We start from the raw sequence: 18,834 nt of genomic DNA on the forward strand, positions 1-18,834 counted from the left end.
AATACAGTCAAAAGTAGACTATGCTTGGCCTATAAAACTTTATGGCCATGCCATAATATATGTTGAAATGTATCCCAATATATGCAAAAAAGGAAATTTCCACAGCTCCATGCAAAAAAATTGTATAGAAGCCTTCATTTCATATTGTAAAAAATGTGTACATAAAGATAAATAAAAAAAAAGCTCTGACGCATTTCAGAATAACAATTCTTTAATCATGGGCCATGATTAAGGAATTGTTATTCCGAAACACATTTTTTACAATATGAATCAGATACTATTTTATTGCATGGAGCTGTAGAAATGTCCTTTTTTTGCCTCTATTGTCTCCGATGGAAGGCCCGTTTTTTTCCTCTACCTGCTCTGCAACTCCTGGGATCCACTTTACTAATTCCTCAAGCACATAGTGAGCTGGACCCTGTTTGCTTTGTGTTGCTACATATCCCAATATATACCTGCAGCAGAAACCCAAAACGTGATGTGAATGGAGCCTTATATGACCCACATACATATGCAACTTCCATCATACTTTCGTCCATTCATACAATCAGCTATACATGGAGTCTAATGGGAATAACCTGGCTAAATGAAATGCTCGCAGTTTAAGGTGTTTTATTAGGTTTTGATTAAAAAAATAATAATCTACCAACTGATCATCTTGACTATTTTAGCCACCTGTACATAGTGACTATAGTGTGTTCCTATTGTGTCTATATGTTATAATACTGTAGTTTAAGGAACATTTCCCCTTATGATCATATATTAACCCAATAGTTTGGGTCTTACAAGTTTGCACTGAATCTGTGTACATGAGGGGAGATTTATCCAACATGGTGTAAAGTGAAAGTGGATTGGTTGCTAAGGGCAACTGAGCCAGTTTCACTTTACACCATGTTTGAAAAATTTCCTCCATGGTGCATAATAATGTGTTGTGGTAACAAACTTTAGTTACTGTTAGGCTATTACTATGTGAACCTAATATGTGATTTTAAAATATAAATTTTGGTATCAAACTTTTGAAAAAAACTGGAAGGGCAATCTGGGCAATAAAAAAGTTTATATGTTGCTAGGGGAGGCATAAAAAAAAAAAAAAAAGATATACTCACCTTCCTGTGTCCCCCGCAGCTCCTGTCGTGACATCTTCCGGTCCCCTACTTCTCATTCTTCTTCCTACTACTGAGTCAAACCTGTCTCAGTAATGATGACTTAGCCAATCAGTGACTGAGGATATTGATTGGCTGATCACAGGCCATGTCACTGCCTGTCTCAGAAGGAAGTAGAGTGACAAGCACTGGGGAACCAGAAGACATCACAGTGGGAACTGCGGGGGACACAGGTAGTAACATATAAACTTTTTTTTTTGGTGCATGGATAACCCTTTAAAAAAAAGTTTGCCTAAATCTGAGCTCTTTTCTATTGGTCGATAATTTTGATGCCCTGTATTAAGAAATTTCTATAGAGTGCAAAAGACACACATCATTAGGTATGGTCTATGAATTTCTGCCTTTTTGAAAGTGTTCTTTTTAGGTTTATATCCCCTGTACTATCGCATGTCTCTCACTGTCAGCATTCGTGTCTCTAAACATATTTCCAGCCCCATAATAAACAATTTGGAAGACACCATTAGGCCCTCCATCTCATTTTTGTTGTCAAAGGCACTGAGAGAGGAGGAAGTTCCGTGCCTGACGTCAAGTCGCTTCGGGTTCCTATGGTAAGAAAAAAATAAAGAGCAAATCAAAAGTATGTAAAATATTCCATCGAACATTCCAGAAAACTTAACTTTTTTATTTTTATATATTTTTTTATCTCGTATATGTTTAGGCACAATTAAAAAGAATGACATGTCAGAAGAACTGGGTAAGATAGCATGATATTTACATAAATAAGATAGATACAGTTACACGTAATGAGCGAGAAACGACAAACAATAAGCACAAAACCTTTAGCTGAATAAAGACCGATGGAGGAAGGGACAAAATGTTGTTATACACTAGGGTTAATCTTGGCGGGGGACAAAGCGTCAAATAACTTAACCCCAAATGGGCTCACGGATTTTTGTCCCTCTTCATTTCAAAAAACCCCAAAAATTGAAACAAAAATGATTAAACCAAAGTCTACCGAGACGTTATTTGGTATAAAAGCACCTGTCTCGCCACACCTGTCAACAACAAAAATATATATACTTAAATATATATTTTTATATTTACATATTGCCTTTACTGTTTCCATTTTTTTCATCCTGATATAAACATACTTCATAGTATCCTGTTAGGAGAAATGCCAGTAAATAGTGATGTCTTAAAGGGGGTGTCCAATTTCTGAGTTAATAGAGAGAGAGATCCTTTGTTATGAAGAGTGTCTTTCTCTCTGGAAGACCTGTCCTGTCCTGCATTACTTAAACAACCTATTGAGTTGAAGGAGAAGTGTGTAATACTTCACTTCTCCAGTGGTGGCACTGCAGAGAAATCAAACACTTACTTCCAGGTTTACCTACAGATGATCGGTGGAGATCCCTGCCTGGAGACACTTTCTGATCTGTTTAAAGGGAGCCTTCTAGCGTATAAGGATTGTCCAAAGAGGAGAACCCCTTTAAGGAAATATGGACTGCCTTCTACATTATCCCCTAATGTTACTGAACTCGTTTTATCTCTTTTTTTCTGATTATTAGGTAGTTCAATGGGCTTGTATAAATGCTAACACGTGGAAATGCTAGACATCTACAAGAATATCATGTTATCACGGGTACAGCTATCACTGACATTCTAAGACATTATAAAAATATGTAAACTTCCACACAAGGTTCCTGGTCAAAGACAGAAATATATTTCAGATCCGCAACTGATTTGTTACTCATGACAAGTCGAAAGCTCTTACATCCGTTCTACAGTAGTGGGACCGTGAAGTCCAAGTTGATCTATTTAAGGCAATTATTTGATTTTGTTCGGACTTGCTTTTCTGTACTTCTTCTAGGTCATGGTGACACAACTACCCCTAAAGATCTAGGTAGGACGCGGACAGCCCAGGTATATCCATACCAGTATGGTGTTTCTTTTTCTTTTTTTTTTATATAAACATGGATCTGATCATTCAGAATGCATACCATAAGCAATACCATGTAGACATTTTCTGAGCATAGCACAGTACTGTGGATGAATATGCAAGCCAAATGTTGGCCATCTTACGACACCCAACGCTAACTCCCATTGGAGCTACTTGTCACCTTATTGCGCTGACCATGGCGCAATGAGTAGATTACTCTTCAGGGAATTATCTCCTGCCTTCACTTGCTCTAGTTCTTCAGGAATATAACTATGCAGCTCTGTTTGCTCGCTATCCAATGCACACGGGATACAACAAGAACTGTATGAGATTTTCCATCATAAACTAATATTCGCCTTGGTATGTTGTGGACAAGTGACTCGGAGAAACTAAGAATCAGTTTATTCCCAAGTTGTTAAGTTGATTAGTGACGTATGGACTATCCCTTCTTTCAACTGGTTAGCAGCCCAGGTCAACTGGATGAGAAAGTCAAGCTGCTTTTAGACAGATACTTGTGTATTTTTTGCAGCCAGTGGCTGTGCATAGTCAATTTTGCCAGCCAATCTGGCGCCTAATATCAAAGCCACTACAAAGTCAGATGTTGCAGCTTCCTCCTCTAATATGGGAGACACTAGTTCATGATCGGTGTATAATCTTTATTCCCTTCCCCCATCCCTGCATTGCCCTGCTATTCTAGCCCACCATTTTTTACACTGGAGATTTGTTTGTACTTAAGAGAATAGGCCCATTTTTCCCCGGTCACCGTCTTTCTCAGTGGCCCGTAGAAACCAGATACAGTTTCCTGGTGCTCATGGAATCCGGATTCTACCTGGGATTTGAGCTGTGGGAGGACCCCATCGGAGCACGGTTCTCTCCGAGAGATGTCCCTCCTGTGCCTGCTTCTCTGTAATTCTCATGGTCTCGACAGAGTGGTGTAGACAGGCTGTTCCCAATGTGTTGGGCTATGTGATGGCGCCACACTGGGTGGATCAGAAATTGCAGTATAAAGAGGACGCTGTGGAGGGCCCATATAGGAGAAGGCCGAGTAGAGCCCAGAGGCCTGACTAGAATGGCTGTAATAAGAACTCGTTGGTTGGTGGTCTGAGTAGTCGAACTGTGGCCTTGAGATGGAAGGGAAGGCTGAACCGTAGTGTGGCAACCCCAGGGAGGTGTAGGTCAGCTGTGATGTGGACGGTTGCTCTGTATAGTGGCTGGTACTTGAGTTTTCCGTCTTCACCTGAGCTTTTGAGTCTGCCACATTGGGAGCATGTTGCTTTGCCAGGGCCCAAGCAGAGGGACCCGCAGCTAAAGCTCCACTGAGACCGTAGCTTGAAGTGTAACCCCCAATATGACTTGCGTGTGCTGCATGACCATTAGGTGGAAGGTACTGGTCAAACTCATTGACGTCAAATGGCTCCATATTGGACATAACATCATGGCTTATTTCCCCGATATCGACGTTGCCAAAATCAATGTGTGGTTTCCCTCCATCTGCAAGTGAGCGAGATCCATCTCTCTTTCCCTCAGATTTTCCACCCTGAAGTTCTGTTTTAGGTGTTGTTGGTGGGGTAGGAGGACCATGACTTTGTCCTAAAATAAGGAAGGATAGATGCACATTATTAGTATATGTTACAATGACTTTGCCTTTATATTTATTTTTGAGCTTGGGAGGGAAATATTATTACTTTCTACTGTGCCTATGATCATAGCTGGTTCACTGCCAAGTTGAGATAACTTACGTCTTACTTACGTCTAGTCATGGAATAGCACTTTATATTGGTGGTATTGCTTAAAATATTGCATTGTCAGATCCACGTTACAGAGTTTTATCTAAGATTTGTACATGATAAGTCTAGCCCTAATTTCTCTTACCTGTTGAATGTTCTGAGTTCCCATCAGACATAGGGGAGCCATGTCTATGGTCCAGATGTGAGTTTTTGTAGTGGGCCTGTATGGATGCAGCGCCTCCCTCGTTTTCAGAGGAAACATCTCCCTCTCCGGCGGTGGGCTTTCCATTTTTTCTTCTACGAGGCTGATATTTATAATCTGGGTGGTCTTTCTTATGCTGCATCCGCAGTCTCTCAGCTTCTTCGATGAAAGGTCTTTTGTCATTTTCGTTTAACAATCTGTGAAATGGAACCCAACACAATGTAAAAACTTTCTCTTGTCTACAAACTACAAAATTGCACATAGGCTTTAAAGGGACCTGTAAAAATTTTAATAGAACAAAGACAATATTGAATATACTTCATTCTCTGAAAACCAGGGGCGTAACTAGAAATGGCTGAGCCCCATAGCAAACTTTTGATTCCCCCCCCCCCCCCCCGACTGACCACTAAACGGTCAAGTGAAGTCATAACTACATAAGTGCTAGCTCTGGTCAGGAGTGCTTGCAGTTAAAGGGACATTTGCAAAACCCAGGAGACCAGCAGGGCCACCCGGTGCTGCAAATGATGACGTCTCAGGGGGCCCAGCGTATTGCAGGAGCAGGCCATGGAGCCCCCTGATGCGGCGGGCCCCATAGCAGCCGCTATGGCTGCTATAGTGGAAGTTACGCCCCTGCTGAAAACTTTCATTGTGCTCCTTAGGCCTGCACTAGAATTCTTACCTCCAAAGCTTGCCAAGTGTCTTGCTCAGCTCTGCATTGTGTAGGTGTGGATACTGATCAGCCAACTTACGGCGAGCAGCTTGTGCCCATACCATGAAAGCATTCATGGGTCGCTTCACATGTGGTTTAGACTTATTGCCACCATTGACCCTCACTGGCATAGGAACTAATGTCCAATCATAACCACTCAAGACTTGGGAGACAGCTTCACGAATGCAGACAGGAAACCTTTCATCCTCTGAATCATGCTCTTTCTTCACCTTCCCATCTTCATCATCATCTGGACCAGAATGAGCATGGGATGCCAGAGGCTCAGGTGTCAGAGAAGGATCTTCAGACCCAACTGGGCTCATCTCGACCTCCGACAGGCTCTGATCGTCACTCATGATGTGTCTTTTACCCGGAAACTGGAACGAGTTAATAATAATATTATTGCGACATTTGCCCTGGAGATAGCGAGCAAAATTATTAAATGCGATCCAAAGAAAAGAAAGAAACGTCTGCAGGTAATGAAGAGGAAAAAGTTTCCCTCTGAGAAAAGTTACACAAGTCGAAGGCATGCCAAGTTTCCATCTACTGTGTATACAAAATATCATGGCACAATCTATACTTAAGCCTATGTAAAGAAGGGACCTTTGCGGTCATCTACACTTACAATTTTGCACACGCCCGTAGAATTTAAGTTTGGCTTTAAGACATACAAGTAAGTGATCTCCCTGATGATCTAGTTAGGTGGTCACACGTTCTATAGAACTTACCAGGAACTTTTCAATCAGGTAATTTTTCCAAATGGTAAAGGTAACTTTGGTGACTTAGTGGACAGCAGAGAATAAACATAAGCATTGTCCATGCCCGGTCCCTATATATACTGTGTGAATGCTTCTAGCTATAATCTTCGCACAACGTGTAATTACTAACCACATGAAAACAGATTCATGCTGAGCTAACAAGAGGCGGACAAATCCTTCCTGAAATCTGTCTAAGCAGGGCAATAGGGTTTAACAAAATCTCGACAACTTGTATGATGGTTTTATAACCATTGAACTGTGTGTAGTTTATTGTCCCGTTTTAGGTTTTAGTCATTTATTAGCTTGGGAAATAAATACTCTTATTTTGCTATTGCTTTAGACACTCATTTTTATTATTGATTAAAGGTTAAAATACAGGATGAAACAAAAACAAATAAGAATAAAGCTTATGGATCTAAAATAATACAATAGCATAGTAAGACTACCAATATGAATACAATAATGTTTTGTAATGGCGTATTCATAGTAATAAAATAGTACTTTGTATGGAAATAGGGCTAAAAGAAATACAATAGCACTTAGTAATAGTATAAAAACATATAGTAATAGTATAAAAGTATATAGTAATAGTATTAAAAACCATACTTATAGTAATAAAATAGTACTTAGTATCACCATATTAATAAAAGTGATACAATGGTACTTAGTAATAGAATAAAAAACAGTACCTATAGTAATAAAATAGTATTTAGTATCCAAATAGTACTAATAGTAATACAATAACACTATTTAATAGTAGAAAAATAGTAGGTATAGTAATAAACTAGTACCAACAGTAATACAATAGTACAATAGAACAATCAAATTCTAAAGGATAGTAGAATTGCTACATGGTCCTCATCCTCATTTAGAGGATATAGGAAACATTGGATCTTTATATACAGATATTGATGAAGAAAGAAACTTAGTATGAAGGGTGACATAAACCAATATTAGGTAAGTATGCAAGGGTTTTTACTGTAGTTATATGAGGGGGGGCTTGTAAGTGGCAAGAACATTGGAACAAAATTTTAAAGATCCGACTTTTAACCAATAACTTGTGTCCCGAAATTTAAACTATTACAGCTATATCCAGAGATTGACCCATACAATACAGTTTTTGGGTTGGCCCTGTTACTTTTAATATTATTATTATTATTATTTTTTTTTTTACAAAAAAATCATCACTAGTTATAACCACATTTATTAACCTACATTGTATTCCTGTCAATCAACTACCTGCTATAGTTTTGAATGTAAAAATATTAACAAAAACTTTAACTTTTAGAATAACCATGACTACTTTTAGCCATAGGATATCATTGCTGGTCACAGCCGGTAGGTCCAAAACCTATTCTATTCTATCCAAATAAGGACACAGTTGTTCTGCTGTTCAACTAAGAATTAGCGGTATAGTATAGAGTCTGTACATTCAGGTATATGGTATAGTACCTAGTACTATGTGTATCAACACCAAATCATCCAAGTACCTCTTTAACTTTAATGGTGAACTCTGCTTTAAATAAAACTTAGTTATATTTCATATCAAAAGGCTAAAAGGAACAAAACCATATTCTATCATCAGGATAATTTAAGTATGCGGCAACAATGTGGAAAAGTTCATGTATGAAGAAGAAACATATATACAGTATATAAAAGGGGGCGAGATCATAAAGAACAAATCCCCACATAGTACAAGACTATTTTTCCCTTTGCCAAAACCATACGAAGCCAATATCATCAGCCCTAAAACACGATCCAAAAAAACCAAAACTTTTCAAAAAATATATTAATAATTCATAAGGACGTTAATTGGGAGTTTTCTTTAAGTTACTTAGTCCCAAAAAGGATGTGATCTAGTCCATGTTTCCAAAGGAAAAGGAAAAAAAAAAAACCTGAAATATATTCTACATTCAAAGACTATAATAATATAAGTAATTTGAGAAATCAGAGACCAATGAAAAAAAAAACAAAAAAACCTTAGGGGTAAATGGTAGGAAATAAAAAATGCAAATGAAGAAATGATTTTTGGTTGAAGAATAAAGTAGAAAAGTCTTAGACGAGAGGAAGAATTTTTTTAGGGTAAAACTTAAAAGAGGAAAATCTAATCAAGGAATAAAGCAACAATATAGCCATAGAGAAAAAGTATAGAAAAAAACAACATAAAACTGAATTAAGTGCAGAATAATAGAAATAGGTCAATCGATGAAAAAAAAAATTAGTTTATGAAAGGAAAATGATCGGTTTTAGCAAATAGAACGAGGAGGGGAGGTTAAAGAAAAGTTATATATGATATTAGAAGGGGGCGATTTATATGTAGTAAAGTTAGCATCGGATGTAAAGTGGTATATTGTAATATAAAGCCAGAGTGAATATAAGTGAGAGGCAAAGCAGGAAGAGTTGGAATGCAGAACGTACCTAGTGAGTCTTAGTGGTAGGAGGTGTGCTGGCTCGATGCTGTGTCAGTAATAGAGGCTCTGTTCTCCTATCTGAATGATGCTCTGTTCGCTGCCCTGATCACTTCTCCCCATGCATTTAAGGCAAAGCTTTTCTCAAACAGTCCTTGGCGCTTCTCATTGGCTGCAGCCGATGGATGGGTGGGGACTAAGACGAGACGTACCTATTTCTGCCAAGAAAATGAAAACAAAAAATACGCCATTCTCCGCTTTTAAATGGCCTTTAAACATTTTTTTTATGGAACATTCCTTAAAGTCACAATGATAACGTATTATGGGTTCTATATGGGCTCGACCTGTAAAGTACGGCAGAAACTTTTTTTTTTTTTTTTAAGCCAACTCACACAGAAGTCTTCACAAATCTACTTAAAGACTTTACTGCTCAATGTTCCAACCAACATGCTATATATAACCCCCCCTGGAATGAACGTATTGGATGCTGTTTACTGCTTCTACCTAAGTAGACTCCTTGCACTGTGCGGTGGCCAAGTATATTTGTGTCGTCTATAGAGCGGGGCCACTGCACGTCCTCTGTGCTTCTGTACAACTAATCCTGAGTTACTGCGCTCACAACACCTCATTCATTCACTTCTAATCCAAACCTGATTCATTAATCCACAGATCTTATTCTCTGCTTTGGCAGCGCACTAAATACGTAACATAAACACGTATCCTGTGTACACCGCACACATGTGCCCACATGAATGTCACTCTGTGGCTAGAGAAATGTCTAGGAAGAAGCCATGGCCGCCTAATGAAATGTGTTCATTGTATTCTGGGTTTCCTGATTGTTTAAAGCAATGTTTACCAACCTGTGGCTGTTGCAAAACTACAACTCCCATCATGCCCTGACAGCCGAAGGCTGTCAGGGCATGATGGGAGTTGTAGTTTTGCAACAGCCATAGAGCTGTAGATTGAAGAACACTGATTTCTTTAGCTGTCAAGTGCTGGAGAGCCATAGGTTGGGTGTAAGGTCATGATGGGAGTTGTAGTTTTGCAACAGCTGTACAGTCGTACATTGAAGAACACTGATTTCTTTAGCTGCCATGTCAAGTGCTAGGAAGCCATAGGTTGGCGTCAGCGTATGATGGGAGTTGTAGTTTTGCAACAGCCATAGAACCATAGATTGAAAAACACTAATTTCTTTACTGTCATGTCAAGTGTCAGAGAGCCAAAGGTTGGGTGTTAGGGTATGATGGGAATTGTAGTTCTGCAACAGCCATAGAGCTGTAGATTCAAGAACGCTGGTTTCTCCTTAGCTGTCATATCAAGTGCTGGGAAGCTATAGGTTGGGTGTCAGGGCATGATGTGAGTTGTAGTTTTGCAATAGCCAGAGTGTCACGCAAATTGGGGAACATTGATTACTTCAGCTGCTCCAAGGCATGATGGAAGGGTCAAGGCATGATGGGAGTCACACAATTTGGGGAACATTGATTACTTCAGCTGCTCCAAGGCATGATGGAAGGGTCAAGGCATGATGGGAGTCACACAATTTGGGGAACATTGATTGCTTCAGTGATTTCTTTACTGTCGCGCAACATGCTGGGAAGCCATAGGTCGGGTATCAGGGCATGATGGGAGTTGTAGTTTCGCAATAGCCAGAGAGTCACGTAAGTTGGGGAACATTGATTACTTCAGCTGCTACAGGGCATGATGGGAGTTATAGTTTTGAAATAACCTTAAAGAGTAGCAATAATTCCCTCAGCTGTTAGGGTATGATGGGAGCTGTAGTTCTGCAACAACCAGAAGGCAGCATGTTTGGGAACACTGATCCCTTTTGCTGGAAGGACATGATGGGAGTTGTTGTTTTGCAGCAGCCATAGAGCCGTAATTTCTCTAGCTGCCACGTCAAGTGCCAGAGAGCCATAGCTTGGGTGTCAAGGCATGATGGGAGTTTTGCAACATAAAAAAGTTGGGGAATACCGGTTCCTATGGCTTTCAGGCATGATGGGAGTTGTAGTTTTGCAATAGCCAGAGAGTCACACAAGTTAGGGAACATTGAATACTTCAGTTATTTCTCTAGCTGCCATGTCAAGTGCAAGAGAGCCATAGGATGGGTGTCAGGGCATGATGGCAGTTGTAGTTTTGCAATAGCCGGAGAGTCACACAAGTTGGGGAACATTGATTACTGCAGCTGCTTCAGGGCATGATGGGAGTTATAGTTTTGCAATAACTTGACAAATTAACTAGTTGGGAAACAATAATTCCCTCAGTTGTTTGGGTATAATGGGAGCTGTAGTTCTGTAACAACAAGAGGGCAACAAGTTAGGGAGCACTGATCTCTTTTGCTGGAAGGACATGATGGGAGTTGTAGCTTTACCTCAGCTATAGAGCCATGGTTTCTCTAGCTGCCATGTCAAGAGCAAGAGAGTCATTGGTTGGGTGTCAGTGCATGATGGGAGTTGTAGTTTTCCAACAGCAAATAGTTCCAAGTTTGGGAATACGGTCTCCTAAGACTTTCAGGCATGATGGTAGTTGTAGTTTTGCAATAGCCGGAGAGTCACTCAGGTTGGAGAACATTCATTACCTAATGAAACTGAGGAAGCAGATGGGAACTCTTCCCTAAATCATACTCACCTGGGGTACAGTAGTATGCATAGAGATATGTGGTCCTCTGTATAAATCAATATACCTATCTCCAGTATGTCATGCGCTGGATAACACTATGTGCAGGCAATAAGAGCACCATCCCTGGTAAGAAGAAGGAAACCACTAGAAGACCTCTAACTTTAGAGAATTAACCCTATAATAGCCCTGCAGATCCCATCGCTTCACCTTAACCTGCTAGAATTGATCTTTGTAATGGTAGGTCTTTCCTGTGACGGATAGTACCAGCCTTGCTTACATTGTTCCTGCAGATGGTGTGTGATGAGTGTGTGTAGGTACGATCTGTAGGAGGGCAGAGCAGACAGAGGATATCATGCATAGCCCCAGGGTCCCTTGTCCTCATCTGTGTAACTGCTTGAACACTGTTCAATTGTTGGTCCCCCTCTAAAGCTCTGCAACTGGCAACTGTCTTCCCATGGAAGCAAAAGTTATAAAGTCGCAAGAACACATTAACCATTTTAGTGCTGGGATTCCTATCCCACAGGCGGGGGGAGAGACAGACATTCAGGCTAGAAAGTCACATAGTGATACATCTCATAGACAAGCTAATATTGTTAAAGAGGCGCTCCTATTAAAACATACTTGTCCCCTTTCCTGTAAAGTGTTAATCGGAAAACCCCTTTAAGATCTCCTCATAATTCCAGTGCAGTTCGTATAGTCCTATGAGCCTCTGACATTTCCATGTGGCTGCGTTCCTATGAGGGACGGGTCTGGGACTGAGCCATTGCCAGCAGACACTAAGAGCATCGTTCACACTTACAGGAGCTTCACCTTCACAGTATAAGAGCTGCCCAGATGATTTTTTGTTGTACTTTATCCTCAGTTTCATGTTGAGCAGCTCGGCGGTGATCCTCACCCCTCTATTACCTGAGCTTTTCTCCCTCCCCCCCTTGAGAGACAACGCAGGCTTTTGTCCTGAGGGCAGGCCGCTCGCATATAGACCTTCCATTGTCCTGCCTTATTGGCGTAGCCAGGCTAGGCCGAAAGCCTGCACAATGAAATCTTACATACAGTAAAAAGGGGACATTAAAAAACTCTTCACAATAACTCTTGTGTTTTAAAAAAAGGAGCAATGAAAGTTTGATAAGGGATACAGAGGCCCCCCTCCTCTTCCTCTCCTCCCTCCCTGGGATTGAAAACACTGAATATCTTTCTAGGCCTGGCTCATGGGTCTTTTTTTTCTTGATTTTCGGCTTGTCTTTGTGTATACGCTCTTTGTTCGTTCCAGGTGAACCGAAATCATGTGATATGAAAGGGGGACAGAGCGGGTTATTATAAAGAGTTTTCGGGCTCTGCCGAGGGCTGTCAGAGAGAGGACGCAGGCTTGGGGGAAACATAGCTATCTGCCTGCAGGGCTGGGTCTGCTCCCATCTACTGGCCCTATGGACGGGGCATCTCCACACCATCTCTACTTACATCTCTGGATATTCTCTACGACCTATGGAATATTTATGGAGGGTGAATGGCTTCTACAGTTCATCACGTAGGATGAAGATTCGGGCATCTGTTTCCTACCTGGATATTATGGGTCACTAGTTCAAGGATATAAGGTTATTGACACGTTCATTGGACTCTCTTTATATTCAACTTTGTAAGTTTTCACTTTTGGACTCTTAAAGCCTTGGACAGGTGCAACGACTTTTCCGGGGGAACAAAAAAAAGCCGGCATTGGGGGGGGGTGGGAAACTGGAAAATCGCTTCTGTTTCTGCAGATGAACCTGGTTGGTTCTCACTATTCATGCAGTTAGAGATGGGCCCTAGTTTTCGAGACCCTGCATGTCACTATAAGGGGAGGAGCTTTGCACCCAGATATGCAAGGATTATATCTATTTTAAAGCATGCATCTGTATTACTGTATGTATAACAATGTTTTGGTGTTTTTTCATGATTATTATAAATTCTAAAACGCTAAAAAATAGACATGAGCCGTCATTTCATAGTATGAATCTGCATTCACATCCACTGAGCTATGATGTCAATGTCCATTCAATAACTATGGAGGATAATACACCTTATACCTGCCTGTATATTGAACCATATGTTGGTAATATGTCTACAAATTCAAATCATCTGCTAGACAAGCGATCATGAGATGTAGAAGAGATGTGATACTGCTGTTGAGATCTTTATTCTATATGTCTGTTTTATAGAAAGCTGCACCTGCAAGGGTTGTTATCCAGCTTTTCCCTAGCCCTGAATGGCCAATCTGTCTAGTTATGTAGTGATACAGGATGGAAGGATGTAGGGTTACAATACTACTGGGAGCTATAATGGTAGCCATACCGTTTGCCACCCAGCTTTCCTAGATTCACTATAAGAACCGGCTGGATAGGATTTGGAGGATAAATCACAGACCCAATATTCCAGGTGATTTTTATCCATTTTAGCACATGTATTAAATTTTGTTGCATAATTTTCTGCAACTAAATGGAGACTGCACAATTATTACTGAATAAGACAGTCGCTTTCCATGTAAATCTACTCTAAGGGTAAGTAATGCTATGCTGTGAATTGTGCCATTGACCTACTAGCAAAAAATTAGCAGCATATATGGTACATGTGAACACTCCCTTAGGTTGTGTTCATGCATAGTATCTTCGTCAGTATCTGGTCATAGTATTTCAGAGCTTATTTGTAGGCAAAATGAAGAGTGGAACTGACACAGAGAAAAACTATAATAGTTGCACCTTTTTTGGTTTTTTGAATCCACTCCTAATTTTTGCTAAAAAAAAATTTGACCAAATTTTGTGACACAATTTTAATGACTAAAGACACATGGTTACATCTGAAACACGTCGGTACATGGTGCCTTTTTTTTAAAGAGATTGATAAAGCATTGAATATTTCAGCTGGATCTCTTGACCAAAGTACTATGTGTGAACACAGCCGTAGACTATGATTTCTTATACATGACCGCTGGGACCAAAAGGGTCAATATATGAGCTGCCTTCTATGTGAATTCCTCTATGGTATCTTTCCTGGCGATGACAGTGTGTAATCTTGTCCTATTAAGCCCGGCTAGTGATCAAAGGTACGATCTTGGATGGGTTCGTGACAGGGCTCCCTCTCCTATTGCACCTGCTGTTAACCCTTCCATTGCTGCACACAAGCTCTCCTGATTGTAATAAGTCAATCGAGTATACATTTAAGGGGTGACTGACTTGGAGTTGTCACTCTTGTGTTGGCTTCACAGCCTGTAATTACATGAAGAATGGTCTTGTGAATAATATATAACCCATTAGGAGGGCTGTTCATGTACTGAATGCCCTGACCTGGTGGTGAACAATGCTCCTATAGTGATCGTGTTAACTAAATGCTCATTTAGCCTTAATTAATGACAAAATGCGCTTAGGCCGCTTCTCGCACAATCGTGGCGGAGTGATGTGGGGCATATGATACCTGCATTTTTCTTTAACACTATGATTGGATTCAAAATATGCATATATCTTTATGACATAAAACTGCGTTGATATGAAACCCGAGATCGATGTATACTCTGAACATAGATTTGTATTGGTAGACTACATTCCATTTATTGAACTCGACATTCCTGGCTTGGTTACGCCATGGTATATGTTGGCCTATGATTCTGCTGGTTTGTTTATGTGCTACTGATACACCAATGTCAAACATGGCATACTTGTACCAGGCCCATTGAGTTCAATAAACTAAATGTAGTCTATTAGTGAGTACTTTAAGTAACGTTGAATCCTAAAAATAGACCAAACTTAATATCCGGTGGACTGTGCTGTCCATTGATACCAGCACAGGTACACCGCAGTATTCTATTCTGTTATTCTACCCTATAAGTAGGCTATTTTCAGGTGTGAACTTAGCCCAGGGATGGGGAACCTTCGGCCCTCCAGCTGTTGCAAAACTACAATTCCCATCATGCCTGGACAGCTAAAGCTTTGCTTTGGCTGTCCAGGCATGATGGGAATTGTAGTTTTGCAACAGCTGGAAGGATGAAGGTTCCCCATCCCTGACTAAGCCTAAGGATGGTTTTCGCCCCACCGTAACAATTAAAGGGTTATTCTCATCTCAACTAATATTGTTATACGTGTAGGTCTTGTTAAGTTATATATTTTTGCAAATACAATCATTTAGCAAACTTGTCTCCTTCTCCTAATATGCTGCTTTCCCTCCCATTATCAACAGCTTGTTGTCTAGGTTATCGACCACCACTCTGCTCTAAAATCAGTGGTCTGGATGGTGTATATATAGATATAATGTAGATGTATAGAGATATTTGGGGAGATTTATCAAACATGGTATAAAGTAGAATTGTGTTAGTTGCCCCTAGCAACCAATCAGATTCCACCTTACATTTTCCAAGGGATCTGTGAAGAATGAAAGGTGGAATCTGGTTGGTTGCTAGGGGCAACTGAGTCAGCTCTACTTTACACCATGTTTGATAATTCCCCCCTATATAGTGTATATACTGTACAATATATATGTATATAAATATGTACATTATAGCTATATATTTATACAACAAGCTGTCAACAATGGGAGGGTAAGAGCAGCATATCAGGAGAAGGAGGCAGGCTTGCCAAATGAATGTATTTGCAAAAAATCTATAACTTGACAAACCCTATGGAATTAACTATATTAGTTGAGATGGGAATACCCCTTTAGGAACAATACTAATGTTGTAGATGAGAAAAAAATAATAAAACGTCACCACAATCTTACCATTGTTAGCCGTATTCTTCAACAGGCCATGTACATTAAATAAGTATTGGTCTAACATGGCTGATTCCCATTTTGGTGGTGGTTGGGAGGGTATAGTGACAATTATGGACATTCTCATGTTTATGATTCATTTATATAGATAGGAAATTAAATTAAAGGAGACCTCTAATCTAAATAATCTAAAATGGAGGTCAATGAGCTCGGACTCATGACAATTCCCAAACCGAAGAGGTCACAGTGCCCCCTATTCCCTCAGGGCTTAGTCAGTGATTTCTGTGACTGGAATCCTCCGGCACAGTTCCCACGCCTCCACCGATTACAATGGGGCTACAGTACAAGAACTGCTTATAGATTCCCAGTCAGGTAAATCTCTGAGTCTGGACGATCTATAGGATCCCATCATAGACATCTACTTCTGTATCACGTGGAGTTCCCCTTTAAGTTATAGAATACAATGACAGTGTAAATGTATCTAGCAATTAGTCTGCTTCAAAGAGAAGGTTATTTGACTTTGGTTTATTACTTACTATATACATGTTGACTCTTTTTGCAGACTACTGTTCCTTTATTTAATCCTCATACAGCCAGGGGCAGAACATGGGCGCAAGTCATACATCATCTGTAAAAACAATCCTCTATAGACCGCTACAATACTACTATATGATTCAGTCACAGGTATACAGCAGACTGTTGGATATATATCCCCCTATATATATATATATATATATATATATATATATATTAATGATATACTCTCCTATGTCCCTGGATAACAAGGAAGGATTTTACATTCAGAATTATGGAAAAGTTGTGTGATATAACCTTATCAGAGCTGGATTGGTAGCCATAGCGGTCCTCACCCGATTTTAGGATGAAATATAACTATGTATATGTAACTACTATATACTATCTGGATTGACTTGCAGAATGAAGTAACAGTTTAGTGGATTGTTCTCAAGGTTAGTGGGGTTCCCAGTGGTCAGATCCCCACCGATCAACTAGTTATTCATTGTCATATGGATAAGAGATATCCCCCCTTTAAGGGAATTTGTCATCACTTTCATGCTGCCTGAACCATACGTCATCTGGGCGGTCCCTGGCAGCTACTACCTGCTCTGCTGTTCTTGATTGATAGATCATTCCTTATACCCAAACAGGGTATCAAGGCTGGTGGGGTTGGGAGAAGCCATTGGGGACCACCTTCATAACTCATGGTTCAGGCAGCATGAAAGTGATGTCAGGTGCATCAATGCGCTGCCCAATAGATTTTAAATTTTGAGGCACTGTTCAATAGTTAAAATCAATCTTACGGTTGTCTACATTGTAGGGCCAGTTCACACACTGTATGACACCGGCTATTCTGTGACACAGGCGTGTCACAGCACGGCCAGTATCAGTAAAGTTCATCCTGCAGTAGCGGCCGGATGAACTTAATTTCTTTAGAATTAGGATGCAGGCGCATTCGGGTGTGCCCGCATCCCAATGACCCATAGCAGACAATGGAAAGTGTGGCCAAAACCGCACTTTACATTGTCTGCACAGTCAGTTTTGTGCGGCTGATATTCAATAAATAGCGGACGCACAAAACCGACATGTCAGTTTTTCGAGCGGCCGCAAGAAATCCCGGCAATTTGCAACAATGGCCGTGATTAATTCGAAAATATACGTTGTGTGAACTGTAGTGAATTGGTCATTGGATATTATATTAGATAATAATGTTTTTTGGGTGACTTACCCCTTGAAACAAAAAAGGGGTACGCTTGATAACATTTTTTTTTAAAATCAACTGGTTCCAGGAAGTTATACAGATTAGTAAATTACTTTCAGTACTTATTGGCTGCTGTATGTCCTGTATGAAATTGTGTATTCTTTCCAGTCTGACACAGTGCTCTCTGTCAAGTTAATTTGAAAACATTTTTACTTCTTCGGAGTGCCCCTTTACTTGCTGCAAGTTACATTTCTCTTTGTTCCCAATCACCCAGTCTAAATGAATGTAATGTAACATATAACTGTGGTTTGGGTACTCCTAATGCATATGGTTCTAATAACATGTCCTGGCTGGGCGCATGCAGCTGGTTATCTGAAGCCGGTCACACGTGGATCTCATTGGTAACATCTGGCTTGTGCATGGCCCTGCTGAGCCTCATATATACATGTGAAGCAGATACAACAACACATGGTGTGCACATGGCCTTAGCCGGCACCTGTTACACAGCTGGAATCAGTTATTGGTGGCTTCCCATCTGTAGCTGGTTACGTGTACTGGCACCTGTTACACATGTGGCATTAGTTACTGGTGCAGAATAGTAGATTATTACCCCCTGTGGGGTAAAATATTGTGCAGGCCAATTACTGTCTGGGGTATGTGCAATAGCAAATCTGCCCCATTATATGTAGAAAGATAAAAGAAGTCCAATAATACTTATGGTATAATAATAATAATAATAGATATCTGTGTATAAATCAAGGTCTAAATGTCAAGTAAGGGCAGGTAACTCAATTATAATGTGGTTTTACCATGTCTGCGCTTTAAAGGATCCGGGACTAAAAGGGTTACGGATAATTTCTAGATCAGTAATTCTGTAGGAAGCCAGAGAACAAGGGACCTATTCTCCCAACAATGAATTCATAGCAGGCTCAT

The 18,834-nt window shown here is 40.2% G+C and overlaps 1 protein-coding gene across 2 annotated transcripts; it reads right to left on the reverse strand.

Moving 5' to 3' along the window:
* Window positions 1–858: 858 nt before the first annotated feature.
* On the reverse strand, window positions 859–9,056 carry SOX10 (SRY-box transcription factor 10). Of its 2 annotated transcripts, XR_011362663.1 has the most exons (5): window positions 8,854–9,056; window positions 5,648–6,054; window positions 4,912–5,165; window positions 3,869–4,629; window positions 859–1,706 (listed from the first exon to the last, which is right to left on the reverse strand). XR_011362663.1 is itself a non-coding variant. In XM_069967231.1 (4 exons), the coding sequence occupies exons 2-4, from the start codon at window positions 6,031–6,033 to the stop codon at window positions 3,953–3,955; spliced, it is 1,317 nt and encodes a 438-aa protein (XP_069823332.1). In that variant the 5' UTR covers window positions 6,034–6,054; window positions 8,854–9,056; the 3' UTR covers window positions 1,787–3,952. The 2 variants fall into 2 exon arrangements, 1 of the variants encoding a protein (XP_069823332.1); XM_069967231.1 differs by lacking the exon at window positions 859–1,706 and having other exon boundaries at window positions 1,787–4,629.
* Between the last annotated feature and the right edge of the window lie 9,778 nt (window positions 9,057–18,834).

This window comes from Dendropsophus ebraccatus, chromosome 4 (assembly GCF_027789765.1).
Source record: "Dendropsophus ebraccatus isolate aDenEbr1 chromosome 4, aDenEbr1.pat, whole genome shotgun sequence".
Classification (NCBI taxonomy): domain Eukaryota; kingdom Metazoa; phylum Chordata; class Amphibia; order Anura; family Hylidae; genus Dendropsophus; species Dendropsophus ebraccatus.